This window comes from Rhinolophus hipposideros (assembly GCF_964194185.1).
Source record: "Rhinolophus hipposideros genome assembly, chromosome: X".
NCBI classification, from domain to species: Eukaryota; Metazoa; Chordata; class Mammalia; order Chiroptera; family Rhinolophidae; genus Rhinolophus; species Rhinolophus hipposideros.
The window spans coordinates 91,689,088-91,713,455 of record NC_138046.1 but is presented as its reverse complement, the minus strand read 5'-3'; the positions used below and the strand labels follow the sequence as shown (position 1 = coordinate 91,713,455).

The following is a 24,368-nucleotide window of genomic DNA, read 5'->3' as shown; positions in this document are numbered from 1 at the left end:
CCATGTACACTCGAAAAGAATGTATAGTCTGATGTTTTAGGATGATGTGCTCTATATATGTCAATGATGTCCATTTCATCTAATGTGTCATTTAGGGCTGCTATTTCATTATTTATTTTCTGTTTGGATGATCTGTCCATAGCTGTCATTGATGTATTTATGTCATGTAGTATAACTGTGTTTTGGTCAATTTCTCCCTTTAGTTCTGTTAGTAGTTGCTTGGTATATTTTGGTGCTCCCTGATTGGGGACATAAATATTGATGACTGTTATGTCTTCTTGTTGTATAGTCCCCTTAACCATTATGAAATGTCCATCTTAGTCTCTTGTTACCTTTTTCACGCTGAAGTCTGTTTCATCTGATATTATGGCTACACCTGATTTTCTCTGGGTACCATTTGCTTGGAGTGTCCATTTCGACCCTTTCACTTTGAGTCTATGTTTGTCCTTGTAGCTGAGAGGTGTCTCTTGGAGACACCATATGGTTGAGTTTAGTTTTTTGATCCAATCTGCTATTCTGTGCCTTTTTATTGGTGAGTTCAGTCCATTTACATTTAGGGTGATTATTGATACGTGAGGATTTCCTTTCATTCTATCTTTAGTTTTTTGGTAAGGCTGTGTCTCCATTGTTTCTTTGCCTTTTTGTTGTTGTCTATTATTTGTGTGTGGTGGTATTCTATGATGTTTCCCTCTGTTTCTTCTTTTATTACAGTATATATTAAAGTTCTGGATTTTTTTTGAGTGGTTTCCCTTAAGTTTATTTAAAGGAAAGTTTGATATTTAGAGTATTCCATTTTTTCAGTACGCTTACTTTCTCCATTCCCATATTCCGGTTCAGGCTTTTACTCTCCACCTTTTTATGTTTCGGTTGCCGCAAATTGTCCCTGTTGATGGTAGTCGAATGGCCTCCTTTAGTATTTCTTGTAGTGCAGGTCGCGTATTAGAACATTCCCTCAGCTTCTGTATGTCTGGGTAGGTCTTTATTCCTCCTTCATAGCTAAAGGATATCTTTGCTGGATAGATTATTCTTGGGTCATAATTTCTCTCTTTCAATAGTTGGAATATTTGGTTCCACTCCCTCCTGGCTTGTAGAGTTCCTGCTGAAAAATCTGACGATAATCTAATGGGCTTTCCTTTGTAGGTTACCGTCTTCTTTTCCCTGGCTGCCTTGAGGATTCTTTCTTTGTCGTTGATTTTACACAGCTTCAATACAATGTGTCTTGGAGAAGGCCTGTTGGGATTGAGGTAATTAGGTGTCCTATTTGCTTCTTGGATTCGAGGATCCAGTTCTGTCCACAGGTTTCGGAAGTTCTCATCAACAATTTGTTTGAATATATTCCCTGTTTCCTTCTCTCTTTCTTCTCCTTCTGGTATGCCCATTATTCTTATATTGCTCTTTCTGATAGAGTCAGAAAGGTCTTGTAGAGTTCTTTCATTTCTTTTAAGTCTCAAGTCTCTTTCTTCTTCCATCTGTGTAATTTCCAGGTTTCTATCTTCGATGTCACTGATTCTTTCCTTCATCTGGTCAACTCTACTACTTAAGCTGTTTTTTGTATTCTTAATTTCTTCTATTGAGTTCATAATCTCCAGAAATTCTGTTTCGTTCTTTTTTAAAATTTCAATATCTTTCGTAAAATGCTCATATTGTTCTTTGACTGCGTTTCTGATTTCATTAAATTGCCTTTCTGTGTTTTCTTGCATCTCGTTTAGTTTTTTCAGAACTGCAATCTTGAATTCTCTGTCATTTAAGTCACATATTTCCATATCTTTGAGTTCCTTTTCTGGAGACTTTTCACTTTCTTTCTGAGCTGTCTTGTTGCCTTGGTTATTCATGGCAATTACTAATTTATTATTTCCCTTCCTAGACATCTACAGGAGTGGTTTCTGCAATAGGTTGATAGGAAGAAGTCTTTCTTTTTTCTTCCAATACTTGTTGGTAGAATGTTTTATTTTCTCTCCAACTGCAGCCTTTTTTTCTTCTCTCACACAGTAGTGCTATGTTTTCTCTGCACTATTCCAGCTTCTCACACAATGGGGGAATTCCCTGGGAAACGAGCTTCTCTTCTGTTAATAGTTCGTCTGGGTCATAGGGCGCCACGTCCCTGTGGGGATGCGGAGAGCTTTTGAAGTTCCAAAGCTCTTTCTGCAACAGATTCAGAGTCCGTATGTTTCAGCAGTTCTGTTTACTCCTACAGGGATCCGCCCATATAGGTGGGGCCAGGGGCGGGGTGAGTTGTGAGAGGTGTCCCAGAGCAATGGCTCGACCACCACCACAGCCGGTCCCGCTTCCACAGCTCCCTCCCCTTTGCCTGAACTAGTTCGGCTGTGAATCTGTGTCTGTGGTGCACAGTTCTCAGAACAGCAAATTTTCTGTCCTTTTGATCTGACAGTGGTACTGTTCCGCTTCTAGCACCGGGCAGTGAGGGCAGAGCGAGCTCTGGGAGGGTAGGGAGGGGCGGCTAGTCTCAGTGCCTAAGGCTTCCATTCTCCGCTCGGCAGTGAGGGCTTAAACCACCGTTTTCAGCCTTCTTCCCTTAGTCTTTGCTCCAAGGTCTCTGCCATGAGTGTTGGGTTCAGCTGTGTTATATGCTGACCCCTCAGCCCTGTGGGCCATAAGCGGAGCCATAGCAGTCCGAGTTCTTCCCTGTCCCGCAGCTGCGGTAGTTACGGGATGCAGCGAGTTCGGAGCACGGAGCTAGGTCTGCGTCCTGTGCCCACGTGGCTCTGTCTCCGCACTTCTCCCTTCCCTCCTCCCTCACTCCCACGATTCTCCCACCTTTAGGTGAATTAAGTAGTGGGCCTGTTCGTCTTGCCTGTCTGCTGTGCTGGGAGTCCTTTGTGGAGTTATTGTTGTTTGATCAGTTGTAAATTCCAGGGGAGCTTTACAGAGGCTCACCTCATGTCGCCATTTTGATGACGTCTCTCTAGAAGATTTCATTTTCTTAAGTAATCAAATATCTTATTAAGAGGACATGAAGCACAGAGTGTTATTTTGATAAAACACAAAACTTTTCTAGGCAGATTATTTTTAAGGCAAGTACAAACCCTTTACAATCTCTGATTATCAAGAGTAGACCAATAGTCCAAGAAAACGTTTTCATTTTAAAAGAGAGAAAACCAATTCTTAATTTTACACTGGCTTATTTTTGATATTAAACCACATTCATTGCAATGTTAGCCACTGTTAGCCATGCATTAAGTGACTTTCCAAAGGTTCCTTTTCCATAAACCTTCTACAACTTACTTTTCCTTCAACAAAAATATTATCTCCATTCCTCATACCTTTTTTTACTGAAAACACATATCTTACTTTCGATGAATATGGAGATGTATCCCTTATTATTTCTAGTAGTTTCAATGACATATATTAGAATTCTTAATCCTTAGAAAGTTTATATTCTAGTAAAACTGAGTAGTAAGCAAATGTGAATTATCTGTTATACCAGCATCCCTTAGATTGGCAAATATAAGAATACATTTCATAATTTCTAGAAAAATGCCCTTTTTGATACAATCTTTCAACGTCACACTAGACATGACTACTAAGAAACTCACATTTATCTTTAGTTTATCTACTATAGGAGCCAAAAGTAGTTAAACCTATGTTCAGTAATTAATGTTTTACTATTTTATCTTACTTGGAAATGATCTAGATATTCAATGAATTTCATATCATTTAACTTCACTTAGCAAAAATCTGAAGTTTTAAGTTACCAAAAATATTTGGAAAACTAACTTAAAATACAAATACCATAAAACACAAATATCGCTGAAAAGTTCATCTAAAAATTTTAACCCCACTTACATCTATTTAATTTACTGCTTCCCAACAACAATGTATAGATTACCTACAAAAAGTTCACCATACATTAGACAATGCCAGTCATCATCTTAAGTTATTTTTCTGGCTGACAAATTTTGATACAGAGATAACATGAACTTATTTGACGAATAAACCCAGGTAGAATACAAGTTGTTTATCTTCATTATGTTTAATGGTGATAATTTTAAAGACAAACCCATTTAGTTAACCACTTTTATTTACCAAAAAAATCTTAGATCATGTGAACTTGAAAATACTCAATTCACAAGTGCTCGTTTTTAAGCTAATTAAATCGAGCTTTTTAAAAAAATAACTTTGGCAATACTATCCAGAGGTAGAAAAATATCACACATCTGCAATATATATAGGCACACACACAAACATATAGACAGATGCAACAGAGACCTTTTAGCCATGATACAAGTATGATAATCCAAAACTCACTAGTTTATAAAAGAACAGTTGGATCTAAATTTTGTTTTAACAGTTGGAATAAGTTTACCTGCTCAGATGGCTAGAGCAACTTTTTACTAATATTTGTAGATAAGATCTGTAAGATTTCTTATTGGCCCAATTTCCTATTATCCCCTCCCTCCTTTTTCTTCTGATAAAAACATTTTTATTTCAAAGAATGAATTTTAGGTCTTAGAGAAGATGGGAGTGGAACATCTACATCACAAAGGCAGAGAGAAAGTATTCAAGTTTTCTCCAAATGGAGTTTTGGGGGTATATTTGCTTATTATCAGAGGCCCAGGGAAATTATTATTTAAATTGTTCCTTCTTTTTGTTAACTGCAAGACAATTCTGTTTCTAACATCCCAGTATTTACAAGCATTTTGAGATGAACAGGCAAGGTTCGGGGATTGATAAAGATAGGTGGGATTTTGAATTGTTTCTAGAGTTGTAAGTTTGGTTTTGCAAAGATTTGCAAGATAAAGACAGTTGTTCCCAGTTCCCCAAATAAATTAGATTGCAGCCGAATAACAAAGAGCTGACCCATACAACTAAACTTGCTTCTGTATATCAAGGAGATTTCCAAGTAAGATAGAAATTGAAAATTTTTATGTTCTACAAACTGATGATTACTAGATGGGAGGGGGATTGGAGGGCTGAGTGAGAAAGGTGAAGGGATTAAGAAGTACAAGTTGGTAGTTACAAAATAGTCATGGGGTTGTAAAGTACAGTATGGGGAATATAGTCAATAATATTGTAAAAACTATGTACTATGTCAGGTTGGTACTACACTTATCAGGGGGATCACTTCATAAATTATATAAATGTCTAACCACTATGCTGTACACCTGAAATTAAAACAAAGCAATGTTGAATGTCAACTACAATTGAAAAATAATAGTCACAGGGATGTAAAGTACAGCATAGGGAATATAGTCAAAAACATTGTAGTAACTATGTACAGTATCAGATGGGCAATAAACTTATTGGAGTTATCATTTTGTGAGGTGTGTAAATGTCTAATCACTATGTTGTTTAGTACATCTGAAACTAATATTCTATGTCAAAGGTAATTGAAAAATACATTTTTAAGAAATTAAAAAGATTTGTTTATGTTCTAGAATACAGCATACTTTAAAAACACACATCTAAAGTGTTTAACAAAGGCTTTCTGATGTTCTCCTTTCCAAATGTACAATTTAACCTTAGACCAATTCACTCTGGGCGGTTTTCCCCCGGGAGCTGTCCAGCCCGTCTATAAACCACAGTACAATCATGGGTGGGAAGAATATTGCCCCCTCAGCCAAACAAGATCCCTGTGAGTGGAGTTGTGAATAGCCACTAATCTTTCCAGTTCCTCTCTAAATTTGATAAGATCTTCTGAAAGTGGAGAAAAAAAAAGGACTTTAAAATTTAGAAGATTTGCTTCTATATAGGGGACAAGGATTCTTTTTGGTGGGGTGTCCAGAATATATCCACAAAGGACATTGTATATATAGCAAGGTCTGAAGCCGGCAGATCCTAACTATAGAGCCTAGCAAAACAAACCTTATTGTCCATCCTGGGTGCTTCTGCTGACTTTACTTCCTGGCTTTAGCATTTACATGAGTAACTTTGGGCCTAGAGATTAGGCTGGAGTGCTCTCTGTAAATCTTGTAGGGAAAGGGAACATAAAATGGGCAGCTGGTATTTAAGGGATTTTCTGGAAAGGTGGAAGAGTTGAGAATCTGCTGAGGAGATGGGACTGGGTTTTAAAAATGGGAATTTAAATTGGATGTGAACCTTTAATTTTTTTCTAAGTTTAATTTCTGAAAACTTAGAAGCCCCAAGGGAGTCCCTAAAGGCTAGATGTTATTTTCTTTTTATTCATTTTTAACTTGATCTTTTTATAGATACCAATGAAGCATTTGTTTAAAATGAGAGTTCTATAAAACCCTTTTTGATTTAGAAGTTTTTCTAATTCAAAGGATTAGCCTTGTCTGGCCTTGATCAGTAGGATCTTCTCAATAGTGACTTTTTATGGCTTAATCATGGATGCAAGAGGCATCCTCAAAGAGGGTACAAATATATATATATATATATACAGCCTTCAAAAGATCCAGAAAGTTCACTCTCAAAGATAGTTTAGTAAGGTAAAAGCCCTTCATTGCTACAGGTGGTAAGAGTGGAATAGTGTAAATGGTGCCTCCATTTTCCCACAAAAATATGAGACACCTCCAGTCACAAACTTGCTAATCTGTGACACGGGGAGGCACTATTGAAATGGGACTTTTCCATCACTAACAAAACAACGAAGGTTGAGACGACAAAGGCCCCTTTTGGACTGAAACACTTTATGACAAATTCCCCTGAGAGCTGCTACAGCTGGACAGAGAGTGCTGCTTGTGACTTCATATCTCAGATCCCAGTTTATTCAACTGGCCACCAAGGTACACCCCAGTAAGTGCACCTTCCAGATGATGGAGACTGACAGAAAGCTCACTGATCACAAAGCAAAGCTCTCAAGACATAGAACTGAAATAGGGCCCGGTTGGGACCCCCACAAAAGAGGCCTTGCAATGTCCCTGGCCTTTCCTCTTCCTACTCTAGAGCTTAACAATTGATCAATCCCAGTTCCTGAGTTTAGGATGTGATGTCCCCTGTCCCAATTTCCTGCTTTAGATAATTACTCTGAAACTTAAGCTTGCTTACTGATCACAATCTTTATGGCCTAGCATTCTTTCCAGGTTATTGTAATCACTGCTCCTGGGTTGGTGACCATGAAGGGGAGCCACATCGCCTGAGGGAAGACTCCATGCAGACCCTCAGAACCATCATGTAGCCTCTGGAGGAATGCCCAGATTTTCCCTTAAATATCCCAACCCAGATTAAGAATGTTAAGACAGTTTTTGGAGGTGTTTACCCGCTGCCTTCTCAGACCACTGGTGCTCTGATAATAAACGCTTATTCTATGACCCAACTCCTGTGTTGATCTATTGGCTGAGCAGAGCAGGGAGCATGAGCCCCCGGACTCATTTAGCCTCCGGTTTCAGAACAAGACAAACTACATACATAACAAACAAGGACAGAGAAAAAACAGTGACCATCTCTGGAAGAAAAAGTATCAATAAAAACCAAAAGTACTCATTTTCCTGTGCTATGCCCAAGGAACTAGTTCCACAAACATTTTCTCCTGCTAATTTAAATTTTAAGAGGAAAATAAAATTTCACCATTCTCACTTCTGCTGGACCCTGCAGGCAGAGATCAGAGAGATGGAAGTGGTAAGAACTCTCACCTTCTGCCAGCTTTTGTCAGAAGGCCCAAGATCTCTCAGCTACAGCAGCTTCAGGGTGAGCAGTGTCCAGCCAGTAAAGCTGAATCCTGATGACTATGCCGACTGTCAGGGAGGAAAAAATTTTACTCTACTATTCTAGGTTCTTCTGGCTGGTCTGAGAATCAAATTGATATAAGACACATTACCAAGGAAAAAACAAACAAAAGTTTAATAATATGTATACTTCCTGTATATATGGGAGAGACCCAGAAAAACTGAGTAACTCCCCAAAATGGTCCAAGCTATCACCTTAAATACCATCCATCTTCAGCTAAAGACTAAAGATTTTGGGGATGGGGAGTCAGTAATGCGAGCCTACCAGGAAAAGAACAGTAAACAAGGATAAGGTTGTTATGCAGATTTGCTTGCCTTTTCCATTTTATATTTAACATTGAGATTTAAGAGTAAGATTTAAGATTTAAGATCACCTTCTCCATTGATAACCATTTCTAGAAATTTAGGGTCATCCTCTTCCTGATGCAAGAAGACACCCTTATAAATGGAGATTCCCTTATAAATGTAAATGTCTCTTACAAAATGGTAACTTCTACTCAGAGCTTTTCCTGTGCCTGCAGTTTTAAAAAAATCAGACTGAAATAATCCTTATGCCAAAGAGACATAATTTGGGGTCACAAATTCTGCTCCCCTACAGTCTTTAAATGACCTTTCAGTTTCCAAATAATATTAAACACATACTCAAGTGGAGTCTCTGCCCTAATATTTGTTTGAGCAAAGTTTGAATTCCTTCAAGTTGAAGGCAGCTTAAGACCTTTTAGAAAATGAGTCTTTTCAAGGTGACTGAGCATTTTCAGACACAGTCTTTTCAATTCCCAAGAGAATGTAATATGTAAAAATGGAAAACCCACTGAGGCAAGATCAATGAATCTGTTCAGCAAATCAACGTGGAGTGATAATGGAGCAACATTATTCCAAAGGGTAGTGCTGACTGTGCAATTAATTTAAGAGAAATTTTAATTCACCCCCACACTCACCTTTTTTCTACCAGGTTATATATTGGTTTAAACAATGTCTAATTTTTTCATTCAAAGTCAATGAAGTTCCCCAAAACTAACAGTTATGAGACTAGAATGTGCATCTGTGCATTTGTTCCTGGTCCTGAGTAAAATTCTTTCCAAGGGGACTTTTGAGCCCATTATGTGTCTGGTGCATGGCACAGGGACCCAAGGGTCAGCACTGCTGCTCAGAAGCAACTGGAAATGGCTGAAAAATGTGGCAGATGAAAAGTCCATGGCGATTCTGCAAGTAGAAACTTAATGACTCGCTAGAATCAGTAGGAGCCTTTCCTTCTAAATACTCATTAGTTTAAGAATTGAGGCTTGAGGTTGTGCAAGTTACAGAGGGAAAGGGGGGGCCGCCTCTCCCCATTGTCTATTTTCAACAGAAATGCACATTTAACTCAAAGTGGTGAATGGTTCAAATACATCAAACCAACTATTATTCATCAATCTCCTAGTTTCTTTTTTTTTATTAGTTTCAGGTGTACAAGACAAGGTAATACTTAGACGTTCATCATTTATATCCCTCACACTGTGAACCCCTCTCCCCCCATCCATTATCCCTCCGACCTCACACCCAGCCATCACATTATATATATAAAATTATAGTTGGCATTCATTATTATTTAGCTTCTGGTGTACAATGCCATGGTCAGGCATCCACAGTATCCCTGAGGTGGTCTCCCAAATAGGATGCATGTCCATCGGATACCCAACAAAATCTTTACAACATTATTGAATAAGTTCCCCAAATTAATTTTCAGAAAACCCTGAGGCCATCTTGTGGTTACCAGCTGCTTCCTAATCCCTTCACCTTTCCCCTTATCCCCAACCCCCCCCTCCGCCCCCGCCCATCTAACAACTCTCGGTTTTTTCTTTGTGTCCTCAAAACTGTCTCTGATTAGTTCATTCACATATTCTTTTCTTTAGATTCCGCACATAAGTGAGATCATATGGTACTTGTCTTTCTCTTTCTGACTTATTTCACTTAACATAATGTTCTCTAGATCCATCCATGTTGTTGCAAATTATAAGATTTCTTTCTTCTTTATGGCTGCGTAATACTCCATTGTATAAATGTACCATAGCTTCTTAATCGTCGTCTACCGATGGGCATTTCGGTTGTTTCCATATCTTGGCTATTGTGTAAAGTGCTGCAATAAACATAGGAGTGCATACTGATTTTTGAATTGGAGTTTTGGATTTCTCCGGGTAGATGCCTAGGAGTGGAATTACTGGATCATAGGATAGTTCCATTTTCAGATTCCTGAATCTCCTAGTTTCTTGAGTGCTGCTTTGCATCTGTGTAAAGCCAGTAGAGGAATGCTTGCTATGACCCCACCATATTAAAATCCAGAGAGGCCGATGGTTTGGTGAAAAACAGAAAATGCATCCTCCTCTAGAAATTGTTACACCAGTCATCTTTGTGTTTCCTTTTTCCTACCGAGCCTGTATAAGATCTGACCAAAACAGGAACCTGATAAAATGACTTTTACCTGCTTTTTCCTCCCTTGCTACCACTGCTCTTCATTACTGATGAGGCCATTCACAGAATACAGAATAGGAACTGAAAAGCCATTTCAAATTGCTTCAGATATCCCCAGTTTTAACTATGACCGGAGCGTGGAGACAAAGTTAAGTGGTAAGAGATGACAATTGCAGAAGGGCGTCAGGATGAGAATAGGGACCACCTTGTGTTGAACTCATGTTCAAGAATTTAAACTTCATGTGAAGGGCATGAGAAGTTACCGAAAGATTTTATTTGGAGAATGCAAAGATCATGTCTGTATTTTAAAATCTCTGGCTGCTTTTGTGTATGAACTACAAGAGTGAGTTTGGCGGTAAGAAGGCTGACTGGGAGGCTGTTGCCAGAGACATAATGGGTGGTTTGGAATAATGAAATGTCAGTCATATTGTGAAGTTGGTGAGAAGTGGATAGATTCACGACATATTAAGAATGTTGGAGATAAGGGAGAAGAAATAAAAATAAGGATTGGGTCATTTTGACAACTAGATGGATGGTACTGTCATTCATTAGCCATATACCAGAAAAAAATTAGGTTTCAGGATGAATCCAGAATTCTGCCTTGACTATAAATGGCCAAGTTTCAGGTTCTCTAATTAAAACTCAACCCACCAGCACTTCCACATACTTGTGCTCCTCAACTCCTTAAAACCCTCTGATTGTAAGCCATCGGGGGAGTTTGCCGAACTTTTGAGCAGTAGCTTCCCTGTTCTTCTTACATGGCCTAGCAATAAAACAACCCTAATTTCTCCACTGCAATTCTCAGAGTTCAGTTTGGTTCCACTGTGTGCTAGGAGGGATGAACTCTCTGTTTGGTTACATCCACAACCCCAAATAACGAAACTTCAAATAGCACAACATACAAAAAAAAAAAAAAGACCAAGAAATTACACATCTGAAATTAATCGGATCAAAGGTAATACATAAAGTAGGCAAAATGTTTAAACTATCCTAATACTTGAAAGTTACAGTGCTCTTCATCACCTATTGTCTAAAATTGTAACTATTTTAGTAAGCACTAAAGTCAACCCAGAGACTTACCCACATTACTTTTCAAACAGGTCCAAACAGTTCAAATGGTTAGGTTAAAAAGGGGAAAAGGCAAATAAAGGGGAAACTCCAGGAGTCTTCCCCACCACCCCCAAAGATTTGAGTCACAGGGTTTATTTGCGCTGACAACCAGATATCTACTTCTTGAAACCTAAGCAGAATGTATCAGCATTTTGGAACTAAGTGGGACCAAGGCGGTAGCGGGGGGTGGCGGGGGGGGAGATATTTCCAGATTAATTGTAAGACGATTGATATTTATATAATGAGAGTGTTTTTCCTAAGATAACATTTCCCTTCAGTACCTTGAGACCACCAGCAAAAGAGGGAGGTACACAAATTCTATTACTAGAGTGGGATCTGTTTACTGGGTCATAAACTTTACTAATGGGGATATTATCTCTAAATTATAAATCTCCTTCAGTATATGGCTTAGTTATAAAAAGAATAATTATATAAAGTGTCTCTATGGCTGCAATGTATCATGTTTATCGGCATGATTCCCATAATGGCCATTTAACTGCTAACTGTGGGCTTGACTTCGAATAACTAGGGCAGTGACAAATATCTATGCAATAGAATGAGCAGTGGTCATCCTACAAACTCAGGAGCAAATCATTGATTTGCTTCTTTTCCTCTTCTCCTATTTCTCAAATGAATTATATTACAAACCGGTGCAAGAGCTCAATTATCTACATATTTAAAAAGTTAAGGGAAAGACAACTAACTGAAGAGTTGAATAGGTAAGTGACAAATACGTCAGCCTGAAAAGTTCCAGGAAAGTGTCATCCTTCTAAAAGCTTGTTCTCTCAGGAATGAAAAATCTTAAAGTGACAAAATGGCTTGGCACTTGTCAGCCATCTTAAAAAAAAAAAGGGACAAAAATCAAGTAGTCAAAAATTATCTTTTATGGGTAAGTGATTCTACTATATATGAGTAAATTGGGTATTCTAGTTTATTCGAAAGTCCTATGGGGTCTCTTTTAACAATGGCACATGTAGAATTATCCTAGGTTTATATATAGAAATAGTTTATTAATTAACTTCAATTTTAAAAATGAAAGAACCATTGTTATTGAGCAAATTAGTATGTCTGATAGCCAAGAAGCCAGCTCATTTCTAGGCAAGATACCGCAAATGGGAGTGAAAGAATAAAGACATAGAAGGGTCCTTGGGGTGTCACCAAGTTCCTCTTCCTCTTGTCAGAGCACTCCCTGAAAGGTAAATGGCAAAGTCCCTTCTCCACAGACTTCCATTGTCTTTGAGAACACTAGGCAACTGGACTTATGACACACAGCACTCAAGACTGAAGAATGGGTTAGATTGGGACAAACTTCTCATAATGAAATTTCCAGAGTTCGATGGTTATGAGTGTTAATCAAATATATACTACATGAAAATAGTTCTGCTGAGACTCATGATGCATAGGCCTAGAAGAAAATAAAAATAGAACTAGAGAAATGCAGGAGAGAAATGTTGTCGTCTTAGAATATTTAAACGTCTCAGGTGGGTGGTATGTGTGTGTGGAGAATGAACCAAAAAGATCTCCCAAAACCTTCAGCATTCACATCCCTAAATATTTTACATATAATACATTTTTGGCCACACTAAAATTATATACACATGCATATATTCCTAAATTAACAGCTAACTTTAGATATAAAAAAGGCATTAAAAATATAAATACTGCATATGTTTCAATTTATCTCCCAAAGTTTTATGTGTGGTGAGTGTGTGTTGCGGGGACTCTTTTTCTTCTCATAGCTTTGCTAATTTCAGAAAATAAATATCTTCACTCAAGAGAGGTTTAAGAATTATTTTGACAAGATGGGTTGCTACAAAGTTTAATTATATAACCAACAAATGTGTCAAAAAGATTTCAAAAAAATGTTTAATAGAATAACAACTTACTGCTCTGATATAATTTGATTTTATATTTTCACATATAGCTGTCAAAAGTCATTTTATTTCTGTTATAATAAATCAAATTATGTTGGTTACAAAATTACCATAAGATTCTTTGTTATTAATAAATCACACATATAATAAAAATGCTCGATGCTCCTTTATATGACATTTTTATTAGTGCTGGTACATCAGCAATATAATATCATATTATGAAAAACTAAAATGACAAAAGGAGATTAATTATAGTCTATGGATTTCAATTCAATATGAACCGTGTTTCTTTTTTGTTTTTAATGAAATTACATCTCCTGAAATAAACTTGGCAAAATTAGAGCAGAAAATCAAAAGGAGTTGAGCAAAATTGGCATGTTACTGCTCCTCTATGCCATACGTGTCCTTTAAAAATTTAAATAGTCAATATATTTCAAAGAAATAACTGATGGCATTCAGACTGACACATCGTCATATCTCTAGAAAAGAAAACAAAGATGGATATAATTAGAACCACATTTCAAAGCAGTTTTGCAAATGCAACATCAAATTGTTTCTTGTTGTTACATAAGCTCTTGGAAAACAGTTAATTTTCAAAGCAGACATTTCTACCGTCCACTTTCGGATCACGAGGGTATTGGATTCTTGTGCTCAATTCTTCATCCCTTCCTGTATTAGAATTATCATCCATGCTCTTTGAGATGGGATTTTGTGGCGCCTTCCATCGAGTTGATTTTCCTGTCCCTTTGATATGAGCCTGGCCACATGACTGGCTTTGGCCTATGTAATATTAGCAGATATACCACAAACAGAGGCCCTAATGTGCTGGCATGATTTGGCTTGGCCTTCTGTGCCCCTGCCATCGCCATCAGTAGAATATGGCCCAAGATGCTACTAGTCAGAATGACAGGTGGAACAAGCCGAGCTGGAACCCAACCCAGCTGACATATAGGCGCATGGACAAGAAAAATAAATTTCTGTTGTAACCACTGAAATGTGTGGGGCTGTTTGTTATGCAGCATTATTGCAATGATAGCTCCTCCTATGCTTTATTAAAAACTCATTGTTTGGGATTTATAGATGATGTAATACAGCATTGTACACCTGAAATCTATGTAATTTCACTAACAATTGTCACCCCAATAAATTAAAAAAAAAGAACTCATTGTTTTAAAATCCAAACTGCTAGCTATACTGGCTTCTTGATTACTATTTCTTCAACCTAACAATGGAAAGAGCACTGGATCATTCACAGTATGCTCTTGGGGATAAGCTATTTTATATATACTTTATATATATTAATGCATAAATATATATTCACATATACTTTATATATAACATACATCATACATATATGTGTATACACATTTGCTAATTTCAGAAAAATAAATACCTTCACTCTAGAGAGTTTTAAGAATTAGTTTGATGAGACGGGTTGCAACAAAATTATGTAAGTAATAAACATGATTCAAAGAGATTTCAAAATGTCTTGTATATGTAAACCTATATATGTTCAAAGATGCACATGCATGCTTTTCGTTTATGCTGCAGTGGTCAATTAATATCAACAGAGGGGAAAAGTCCATAACTGTGGCTGCTTATATTTGTATCATTAAGGTTGTTTTATATAAGAGGTGCTATATGTTTCCTAATGCTAAATTCGTATCCAAAGTCACAAGGTGTCACAGAAACACAAGGACTCAATAATTCTGTGATGAAATTGTGGAAGCAACTTGAGCAAGTGATGTTTCATTTTGATCTTATGGGATAAGGAGTAGTTCGTCAGGAGATTTAAGAGATGAAGGGTGTTCCAGGCATAGGGAACAGTATAAACAAAGGCCTGGAGACCTAAAAATCTATTTTTGAGAAAGGGTGAGTAGCCCAGTGTGGTTTGGAGTACATAGTACAAAGTGGCAACAAAGATGGTTGGAAGGAAAAGATAAAGCCAAAGTTGGAGGTTTCTGTGCTAGTTTATACTTTATGCTGTGGTTAGGGAAAGTCACTGACGGCACTCAGCCAGAAAAATCTGATTAGCAATTAATTAGATAACTTGTTGGATGTATGAAGAATGAAGGAGGAAAATTACTTTGGAGGTTACTGCAACAACCCTGGGGAGAGATGACTGTACTGTAACCAGGGTAGCTGAAGCTCGGATGAATGAGATCCGCATCTCAAAGACTTGACTGCAGTAGAACATGCAATACCAGGAAGGTAACTGATTTGAAGTGTTCATAAAAGAAAGGGGTAGTGTTACAGGTTGAATTGTGTCCTATCAAAAGGACACACTGAAGTCCTATTATTGCAGTAACCTCCAAGCTTCTGGTTTGGTGAACACACGTGAAGGCGCAGGAAAGTGGCCCACCTGAAGAGGACATGGAAGCTCCTCACCCTTTCCCCACACTTTGCCCTATGCATCTCTTCCATCTGGCTGTTTCTGAGTCATATCCTTTTACAACAAATCAGTGATCTACTAAGTAAAATGTTTCTCTGAGTTCTATGAGCTTCTCTAGCAAATTAATCAAACCTAAGGAGGGGGTTGTGGGAACTTCCAATTTACAGGCAGTAGGTCAGAAGCACAGGTTGACAACCTGGACATGCGAATATGGTCGGAAGTGGGGAGGAAATCTCATGGGACTAAACTCTTACCCTGTGGGATCTGAGGCTATCTCCAGAGTGTTCCAGGCATAGGGAAAAGCACAAGCAAAGGCCTGGAGGCCTAAAAATCTATTTTCAAGAAAGGGTGAGTAGCCCAGTGTGGTTTGGAGCACATAGCACAAAGTACAATTCTGAGTGTCAAAATTGAGTTGAACTGTAGGACACCCAGCTGTTGTCAAGAATTACTTGGTGAACATACAATGTAATATATAGCTGATGTATTACAGAACTGTACACCTGAAACCTGTGTACTTTAATAACCACTGCCACCACAATAAATTTTAACTAAAAAAACAAAAACAAAACAAAAAATAATTACTTGATATGGGGAAAGAACCCACATATTGGAATTGGTACCAGAATTGTAGCCAACCCTCAATTTTAGGGAGATTTTTTACAAGTACTAGTTTAAATGGAAAACAGGAGTCAAATTGGGATCCAAAGGAAGGTAGGAAGCAGGAGATAAGACTTTAGAAACTCGGTGTGGTGTGTTGGGGGACATCAATGAAGTAAAGGAAAAAGATATTTTCTTCGTCACTTTTGCTTGTAATTGGGTCCATCTAAAGGTCAATCTCTTTGCAAAATAAAGAGATCTTCGGTGACATGAGAAATCCCCATACTACCACTGCCTAATTGTTCTAATAAATCTACAAATGTTCCTAACATTACAGAATATTTATGACAATGTAGACAGTGAATTAAAACAGTCTTTGTCTTCACTGACCTTTTATTCATCATACACTACAAAATGCAAAGAAAACTCCAGATTATGAAGTGTGATCAAAAAATACAGTGCATGTTTAAATTTTTAAAAAATTTATTACAGTAAAAGACACATTGCCATTAATGCCCCTCCAAATACTCCCCCCTTACTTGAGGACAAGCCTGCTTGTGTTGCTGTAAAACAGCTCCCCCAGTGGTGCATGTTAGAATCTTAAATATCTTTGTTTAGCAGGCTTTGCCAGTACCCCTCCTGATTCGTTCACACTCTCCTCTCAGAGCACACCAGCCTGACTTCCAACTGCTAGCACCTGTGTTCCTTTGTCTGAGAGCTTTTCTTTGGCCTCTGAGGACTGCTTTGGCTGCCCCTGTGACATGCCACAAGCGCCTGGGAATTAATTCTTTCCCCCTACTTCAAGAGCAGTCCTCAAACAAGGACTAATGGGAGTTGATGTATGAATACCACAGCTCCCTTGCACTTTGGGTAGGATAACTGTGAGGTACATGCCAGCCACTGTACCAGTGTCCCAGAGGCATTAAGCCTCTGTGTCCCAGAGGCATTAAGCTCTAGTCATCCACATTTGCTACTGGTTTGATAATATGCCCTGTATAAGCTCCTTTTCTTGCATCTCTCACTTCCCCACTCCCTTACTAGTGCTCCTTTCACTTCCCACCCCATCAAAAAAAAAAAAGTATACTCAAATCCTTGTCTCCAAGTTGGCTTCTAGAGGAAGTCAAACAAAGACATTATGCAATTTTATATTTATCAAAACTAATAAAATGTCTATGAAAGTCACAGCACAGCTTGGAACAAAGCAACTTGCTGACAAACTGTGGATAGGTCTAGAGTTTCCAATGTGATTTCCAGAGAACTCAAGAGACAGTGCACAAATTTCAAAAAAAAGTTCAATTTAATCTGGAGCGTAAACAATATGTGCCACATAGCATTTTCTGCAAGAAAGAAGAACTGTGAAATGGAGAGTGAAATTCAACAATGATGTAAAATCATGACTCTAAAATGGCTGGGAATCATTGTCTGCAAGAGGGTCCTAAGACATCTTCCAAGCTGGCTGTCACTAGAGCTACTTAAGATGTCAAACAAGTTGGCAATAAATTACTTGTTCATCAATGGTGAAAAAATGTAGCTGCCGATCTGTAAAATCACATACCCTTGAAATAGGAAGCAAAGATGGCACTGGATGGAAACTCTGTAAATAGCAGCTGCCCAGCGCGAGAACAGCAAAGCTGTGTGTGAGCTCATGGGCCCTGGATTTATTTGCTTTGACATTTTTAAAAGGAATTTTAATTGGATTATGTCTCCTTCTAGTTTTAAAATTTTCTACTGTAGTACTGGCCACCAGACGCATGAGGGAAAAAGATCAGGAGCCAATTAAATTCCACGCTTCACTGAAACAAGGTTATTTTTATCCCTTCCAAATGTAAGGCTGATAGTCATGTTAGTGATTTCACCCTGTCACTCCTTTCCAGTCAGTCAAAAAAAGGATGTTTCTAGAGGAAATACCTATAAATTTGTGGGAAAAAAAATGTCCAGTAGTGTGTATGGAATTGAAACTGGTTTTATTGGATTTTCTTCCTTTTAATAGGTTGACATGTCCTTAGAAATAATCAAATTAAGTTGATAAAATCATAAAAAATAGTTAAATTCCAGTGAATCAAATTAAAACTAATTTGGGAAGAAATTTCACAAATAGTTGTTGAGATAATCAAGAGCTTTCTGGTGACATAAGGAAAAGCTCATATGTTAAGCCAGGAGATTTGCTTATATTTCTATCCATTTATGCCTTTACTGTAATGACAGTATTTCACAATTGTTTCCCTTTGCTCAAGACCAAGCTTCCATAGAGCTGTCATCTGTGTGAGTGTAGCTAAAACACAGGTGTACCTTCTGAACAAGAAATCTTTCCTTAAAACTGCATTACATGGCAAGTAAAGTTTTCAAGGAGACATGGATTTTTTTGCGCTTTAGTGATAGACTTATGCATACAAGTAGACATCATCCAATGCTTTAAGTCAAAGTAGATTTCAGCAGTATTGTTTCCTACTAGGTTATTATTTTGTGTAAGGTAATCGGTGTTTACAAGTTAGTTTTTAAATCTAGTGAGAATGATTAATAATGTTTTTCATTTCAACTGTTATATTCAACCTCAAATATTAAACATAACTGTTTATTAAAGCATTGGCACTGGCCCCTAACTATATAATCCTTACCTTTAGGAATGCCTTTAATCTCAGCTTCCTATCTGTAAACTGGGAATGACACTTATTCCCACAAAGTTGTTGGGACAATAAAATGTCACAGGATATTCCATCCTCTAAATACCAAAAGGAGATCTTCAACAAGTGGGGTGCCCAAAGATGATGCATCCACCTGTCCCCAGTCCCCACTGCCAAGGCTATATATAATCCTGCTGTGAAAAGGGAGCTTTAGAGCCAATTGCTAATGTTTCTGCAGTTCCAGTGCTCATAAAATGAAGCCACATCCAATTTTTCTCAGAAACGTCAAAAGATAAGATGCCAGTTACACAGTGCAACTTATGAAGTTTATATGAGAACTGATTTAGTGTTATTTTTTAAAACGTGATTTCTGAGATTAACCAGACTGGCTCTAAATAGCAGGACCTATTTTGCCAGTTTTACAGCTACCATCTGTGAACAAACACAATAGAGTGGAAACGGGATCTCCGGACTGCGACAGAGCTAGGGCAACATGCTGAGACCATAGACAGTCAAATTATGGAGTGAGAGTTAAATGACAGCCTCAATGGCTCACTATGAGCTGCTCTGGGGGCCAGGCAGAGACCTGACCAAAGGGGCTACTGAGAAAACGGGCTACAGTCAACAGTCAGGGTAGGTGACACTCAGCTTACAAGTATCCATGTAGGAAAACCTCTCACCAAAGGGCAGCAGGACTAATCAAAGCTGGACCAGCTACAACCACAGTCCTGTTTGTACAGTTTTCTTGCTTGTTGTTGGATCCCAGTCCTATTAGCTGAGGCGATCTAACCATCACTGGTAGGGGAGCCCCATCTGAGTCTGGGGGACCAGTCATGACATTCAGCAGACCAACCACAGGAGCTGTTAGTCTGGATCTGGTCTTACACCCTGGATATGGGCCTTATTCTCATGAGCCCAAGTCTATTCTGATAACAGATTGTGCTGGGTAGTTCTCCATTTGTTCCTTAAGATCCATTTTCTGCCCTGCCCTTTTCACTGAGCTCTCTGCTCTGAGGCTGGCCTCTGTGGATTACACCAGTCCTTGAGCTTCCTTGTTCTCTGGCTTCTGGGTGGGCGGGATCAAATATATGGTGATGGAAGGAGAACTGGCTCTGGGTGGTGAACACACAATGTGATATATAGATGATGTATTACAGAATTGTACACTTATAACCTATGTAACTTTTGCTAACCATTGTTACCCCAAAAAACTTTAATTTAAAAAAATAAAAATAAATACCGAGGCGTAAAGTTAACCAAGGACATAAAAAACAACAACAACAACAACACACACACAAAAAACTATACTTGGAAAATTTTAAGACACTGAAGAAAGAATTGAAGATACAAATTAAAATATCCATACTACCCAATGCAATCTACAGAACTAGAATAATCCTAAAATTTACATGAAACCATAAAAAGCCCAAATAGTCACAACAATCTTGAGAAAGAAGAACAAAGTTGGAGGTATCACAATACCTCATATCAAACTATACTACAAGGCTATAGTAATCAAAACACCATGGTATTGGCATCAAAACAGACACATAGATCAACAGCACAGGATAGAGTCCAGAAATAACTCCATGCCAATATGGTCATTTAATCTATGACAAAGGAGGCAAGAATGTACAATGGGGTAAAGACAGTCTACTCAATAAATGGTGCAGGGAAAACTGGACAGATACATGCAAAGAAATGAAACTGGACCACCTTCTTCCTCCATATACAAGAATAAACTCAAAGTGGATTAAAGACTTAAATGTAATATTCAAAACCATAAAACTAATAGAAGAAAACATAGGCAGTAAACTCTCTGACATTGCTATTAATAATATTTTTTCTGATGTATCACCTCTGGCAAGGAAAAAAATAAAATGTAAACAAGTGGGACTACATCAAATTAAAATGTTTTCGCACATCAAAGAAAACCATCAACAAAACGAAAAGGCAACCTACTGAATGGGAGAAGATATTTACCAATGATACATCTGATAAGGGGTTAATATCCAAAAATTCATAAAGAACTCATGCAATTCAACACGAAAAAAATGAATAATCCAATTAACAAATGGCAGAGGACCTGAATAGACATTTCTCCAAAGAGGACATACAGATGACCAATAGACATATGAAAAGATACTCAACGTCACTGATCATCAGAGAAATGCAAATACAAACCACAACGAGATACCACCTCACATCTGTAAGAATGGCTATCATCAGTAAATCAACAGACAAGTGTTGGCGAGGATATGGAGAAAAGGGAACCCTTGTGCACTGTTGGTGGGAATGCAGATTGATGCAGTCACTATGGAAAACAGTATGGAGGTTCCTCAAAAAATTAAAAATAGAACTACATTATGACCCAGCAATTCCTCTTCTGGGCATTTTTCCGAAGTAATCCAAAACATTAATATGGAAAGATATATGCACCCTATGATTACTTCAGTGTTATTTACAATAGTCAAGATATGGAAGCAACCTAAGCGCCCAACAGTAGACAATTAGATAAAGAAGAGATGATACATATATGCAATGTAATATTACTTGGCTATGAAAAAGAATGAAATCTTACCATTTGCAACATGGATGGACCTAGAAGGTATTATGTTAAGCGAAATAAGTCAGACAGAGAAAAACAAATACCGTATGATCTCACTTATATGTGGAATCTAAAGAACAAAGTAAATAAACAAAAAAAAACAAAATAGACTCATAGATACAGGGAACAAACTGATGGTTGCCAGATGGGAGGGAGTTTGGGGGGCTGGGTGAAAACGGCGACGGGATTTAAGTACAAATTGGTACACAAAATAGTCACAGGGATGTAAAGTATAGCAGAGGAAATAAAGTCAATAATATTGTAATACCTATGCATAGTGTCAGATGTGTACTTGATTTATCGGGGTGATAGATGAGAGTGGGGTTGGAGCAGGGTGAGAAAGGTGAAGGGATTAAGAAATATAAATTGACAGCTACAAAATAGGCAGGGGGTATAAAGTGAAGTATAGGGGAATACAGTCACTAATATGGTAATAAATATGCATGGTGCCAGGTGGATAGTAGATGAATTGGGGGATCACTTCATAAATTATATAAATGTCTACCAGTATACTGGTCACCTGAAAGTAAAATAATACTGAACGTTAACTGTAATTGAAAAATACAGATAATTTTAAAAATATGAAAAAAAGACCCTTCATTAAATCCACTTCCCTGACTCCTTTGTGTGTGTATGTATGTGTAGTGTGGGGTGTGTATGTAGTGTGTGTGTTTATGTGTGTAGTGTGTATGTGTGTGTGTGTGTGTGTGTGTGTGTGTGTGTTTCCTGCTGGAATCTCACTCGTACAGGGACTTAGCCTGCTCTGTTCCCAGGGCAGGGCTGAAGGCTTGGTTCAAGCCTGCTGACTGGCTCCTTTCGATGAATAGTGCTAATTTCAGGATTCCCCACCACTGTGATCTCTGTTTTGGAGAGACACCCTGCTAGACCTCATTGACACCCTGCCCTTCCAATCCCATGTCTGGTGTACCAGACCACCCCACAGGCTGACAACTGTGGTCCTGTTACTCTTTTTTGGCTTCAGTTAATCCGGGTAGACTGGGAAGGTGTCCCAAATGCCCACTCCTATCATCCATCCCCATCCATTAAAACTGATACAAACACAATTGGTGTTGAATCTAGTACTGAGGCCTGCTCAGCTCTTATCAGCCAAGAAGTGTCTTTCTATTTGTCAGCAAGGTCCCCAGTTCAGGGAAGAGATCCTGTGGAGGATAACATTCAGCTAGGAGTAAAGACATCCAGGTTCCAAATGGTGGCTGGTGCCAGTAACTTCTAGAGAGGTGTTCATGGCATCTCTGGAACTTCAACCACAGCCAGCCTGTCCAGCTCATACACTGGAGAAAGTGTGCAGCTGCCCAACCCTTGGTTTCCACAGAGGAGCTCATTCCTTGTTTTCAACATAACTTGAATCTCATCACATTACACTCAGAGCTGGGTGACTTTCACAACCTGGTAGATCTTGTTCTGAGGTCCCACTTATGACTTTTTGGCTATGGCAGACTTCCCAAATACTGGCAACTCCCAAAGCTCTAAGTGAGAAGTTTTCTCTGGGTGCCAAGGATCTACACATCTGGTCCAACTCCCACATGGCCTCTTCTGGCATTACCACTGCCCTATCAGTTCCCTGCCACAGGTGCAAGATCAGACAATAATCATGGAGCAGGTGTGGGAAGAAGGATGTGCCACATTGCCAAGACCCCAGCAGATACCAAGAAATCAACAAGAGCTTCAAGAGTGGTTGATTACCACCTGTGATGTACTATCCAGAATCCACTTGAGGCAGGATTTGGTGGCCCAGCTGCCAGTCCTTCAAGGACTGCCTCAATTACAGAGCTGTCTTGGCTGCAAAGAGCCACACTGCCCAATGTTATATCTCTTCCTAAACCAACCCACAGGAATAAAGGCCAGGACATTTTGGCCCAACTTGGGACAACTCTGAAAGGCCATTCTAGTTCCAGGGTTCCCTATGGGCTAGTCAGAGCTGCCTTTGGGCCTGCATCACACTCAACTTGTCCTGAAACCCACTCTGTGTTCTTCCCCTCCCTTCCATGGATATTGAGCCCAAGGACACTCCTGAAAAAATATCCTTCAATGTTAGATTCCATCTGCTTCCTGGAGAACACAACATGTGACAGGCTCTGACTCAGAGTATCTCAGGGCATTATTAGATATTAATATTAATATTAATGGTTCACTTACATGGTTCAGGAGATATTATACTTTTCACTATTGATTCTACTGCATGAATTATGAAATATTATGTTCAATATATTCACACTAAATATTTTTACAAGGTCTGACAATAAAGTTTGCAAACTTGCCACTGTGGGCTTACACTGGCAGCACTGTACAAACAACTTGGTAAGGTTTCATAACCTTGGTATATCAGTGTCTCACAGCTGTGTTCGTGTCAATGTGTGGTGGTATCTTGCCGAGCAGTGTTCATTATTGTTGTCGCGTGTTTTTGTGCGTCATCATGAGAATGTCTGAGCTTGATTTAGAGCAATAAATAAACATTAAACTTCTTGTTAAACTTGGCAAGAGTGGAAGTGAAATCAGGGACACATTAATCCATGTTTATGGGGATAATGCCATGAAGAAAATGGAAGTGTACAAATGGATTGAACATTTTTCTGAGGGGAGAGAACGCACCACTGATGAAGCGAGAAGAGGTCAGGGTAGCCAGCAACAAGCAAAACTGATGAAGAAATTATAAAAATTTGTCACATTGTGCATCAAAATCACTGGCTGACTGTGAGAAGGATAGCAGACCAAGTAAACATTGACAGAGAAACAGGAAAATTTAACTGAAAATCTTGGCATGAGAAAGCTATGTGCAAAAATGGTCCTGAAGGAGGTCTTGCATCATAACAATGCACCAGCTCACTCATACGGCACGGTCTGTGAGGGAGATTTTAGCCAGTAAACCACTATGTTGGAATACCCTCCCTACACACCTGATCTGGCCCCCAATGACTTCTTTCTTTACCTAAAGATAAAAGGAAATATTGAAAGGAAGATATTTTGATGACATTCAGGACATCAAGGGTAATACGACGACAGCTCTGATCACCATTCCAGAGAAAGAGTTCCAAAATTGCTTTGAAAGGTGGACCA

General features: G+C 38.5%; 1 protein-coding gene across 1 annotated transcript in view; it reads right to left on the bottom strand.

Annotated features, from left to right (window-relative positions):
- Window positions 1-13,049: 13,049 nt before the first annotated feature.
- The window catches only part of EFHC2 (EF-hand domain containing 2), a gene marked incomplete at its 5' end in the record, with an annotated part of 271,873 nt that continues 260,554 nt past the window's right edge, over window positions 13,050-24,368 (bottom strand). The window contains 1 exon segment of the mRNA XM_081043040.1: window positions 13,050-13,554. Within this exon segment, the coding sequence (XP_080899166.1) occupies window positions 13,531-13,554 (24 nt within the window). The 3' untranslated portion in view covers window positions 13,050-13,530.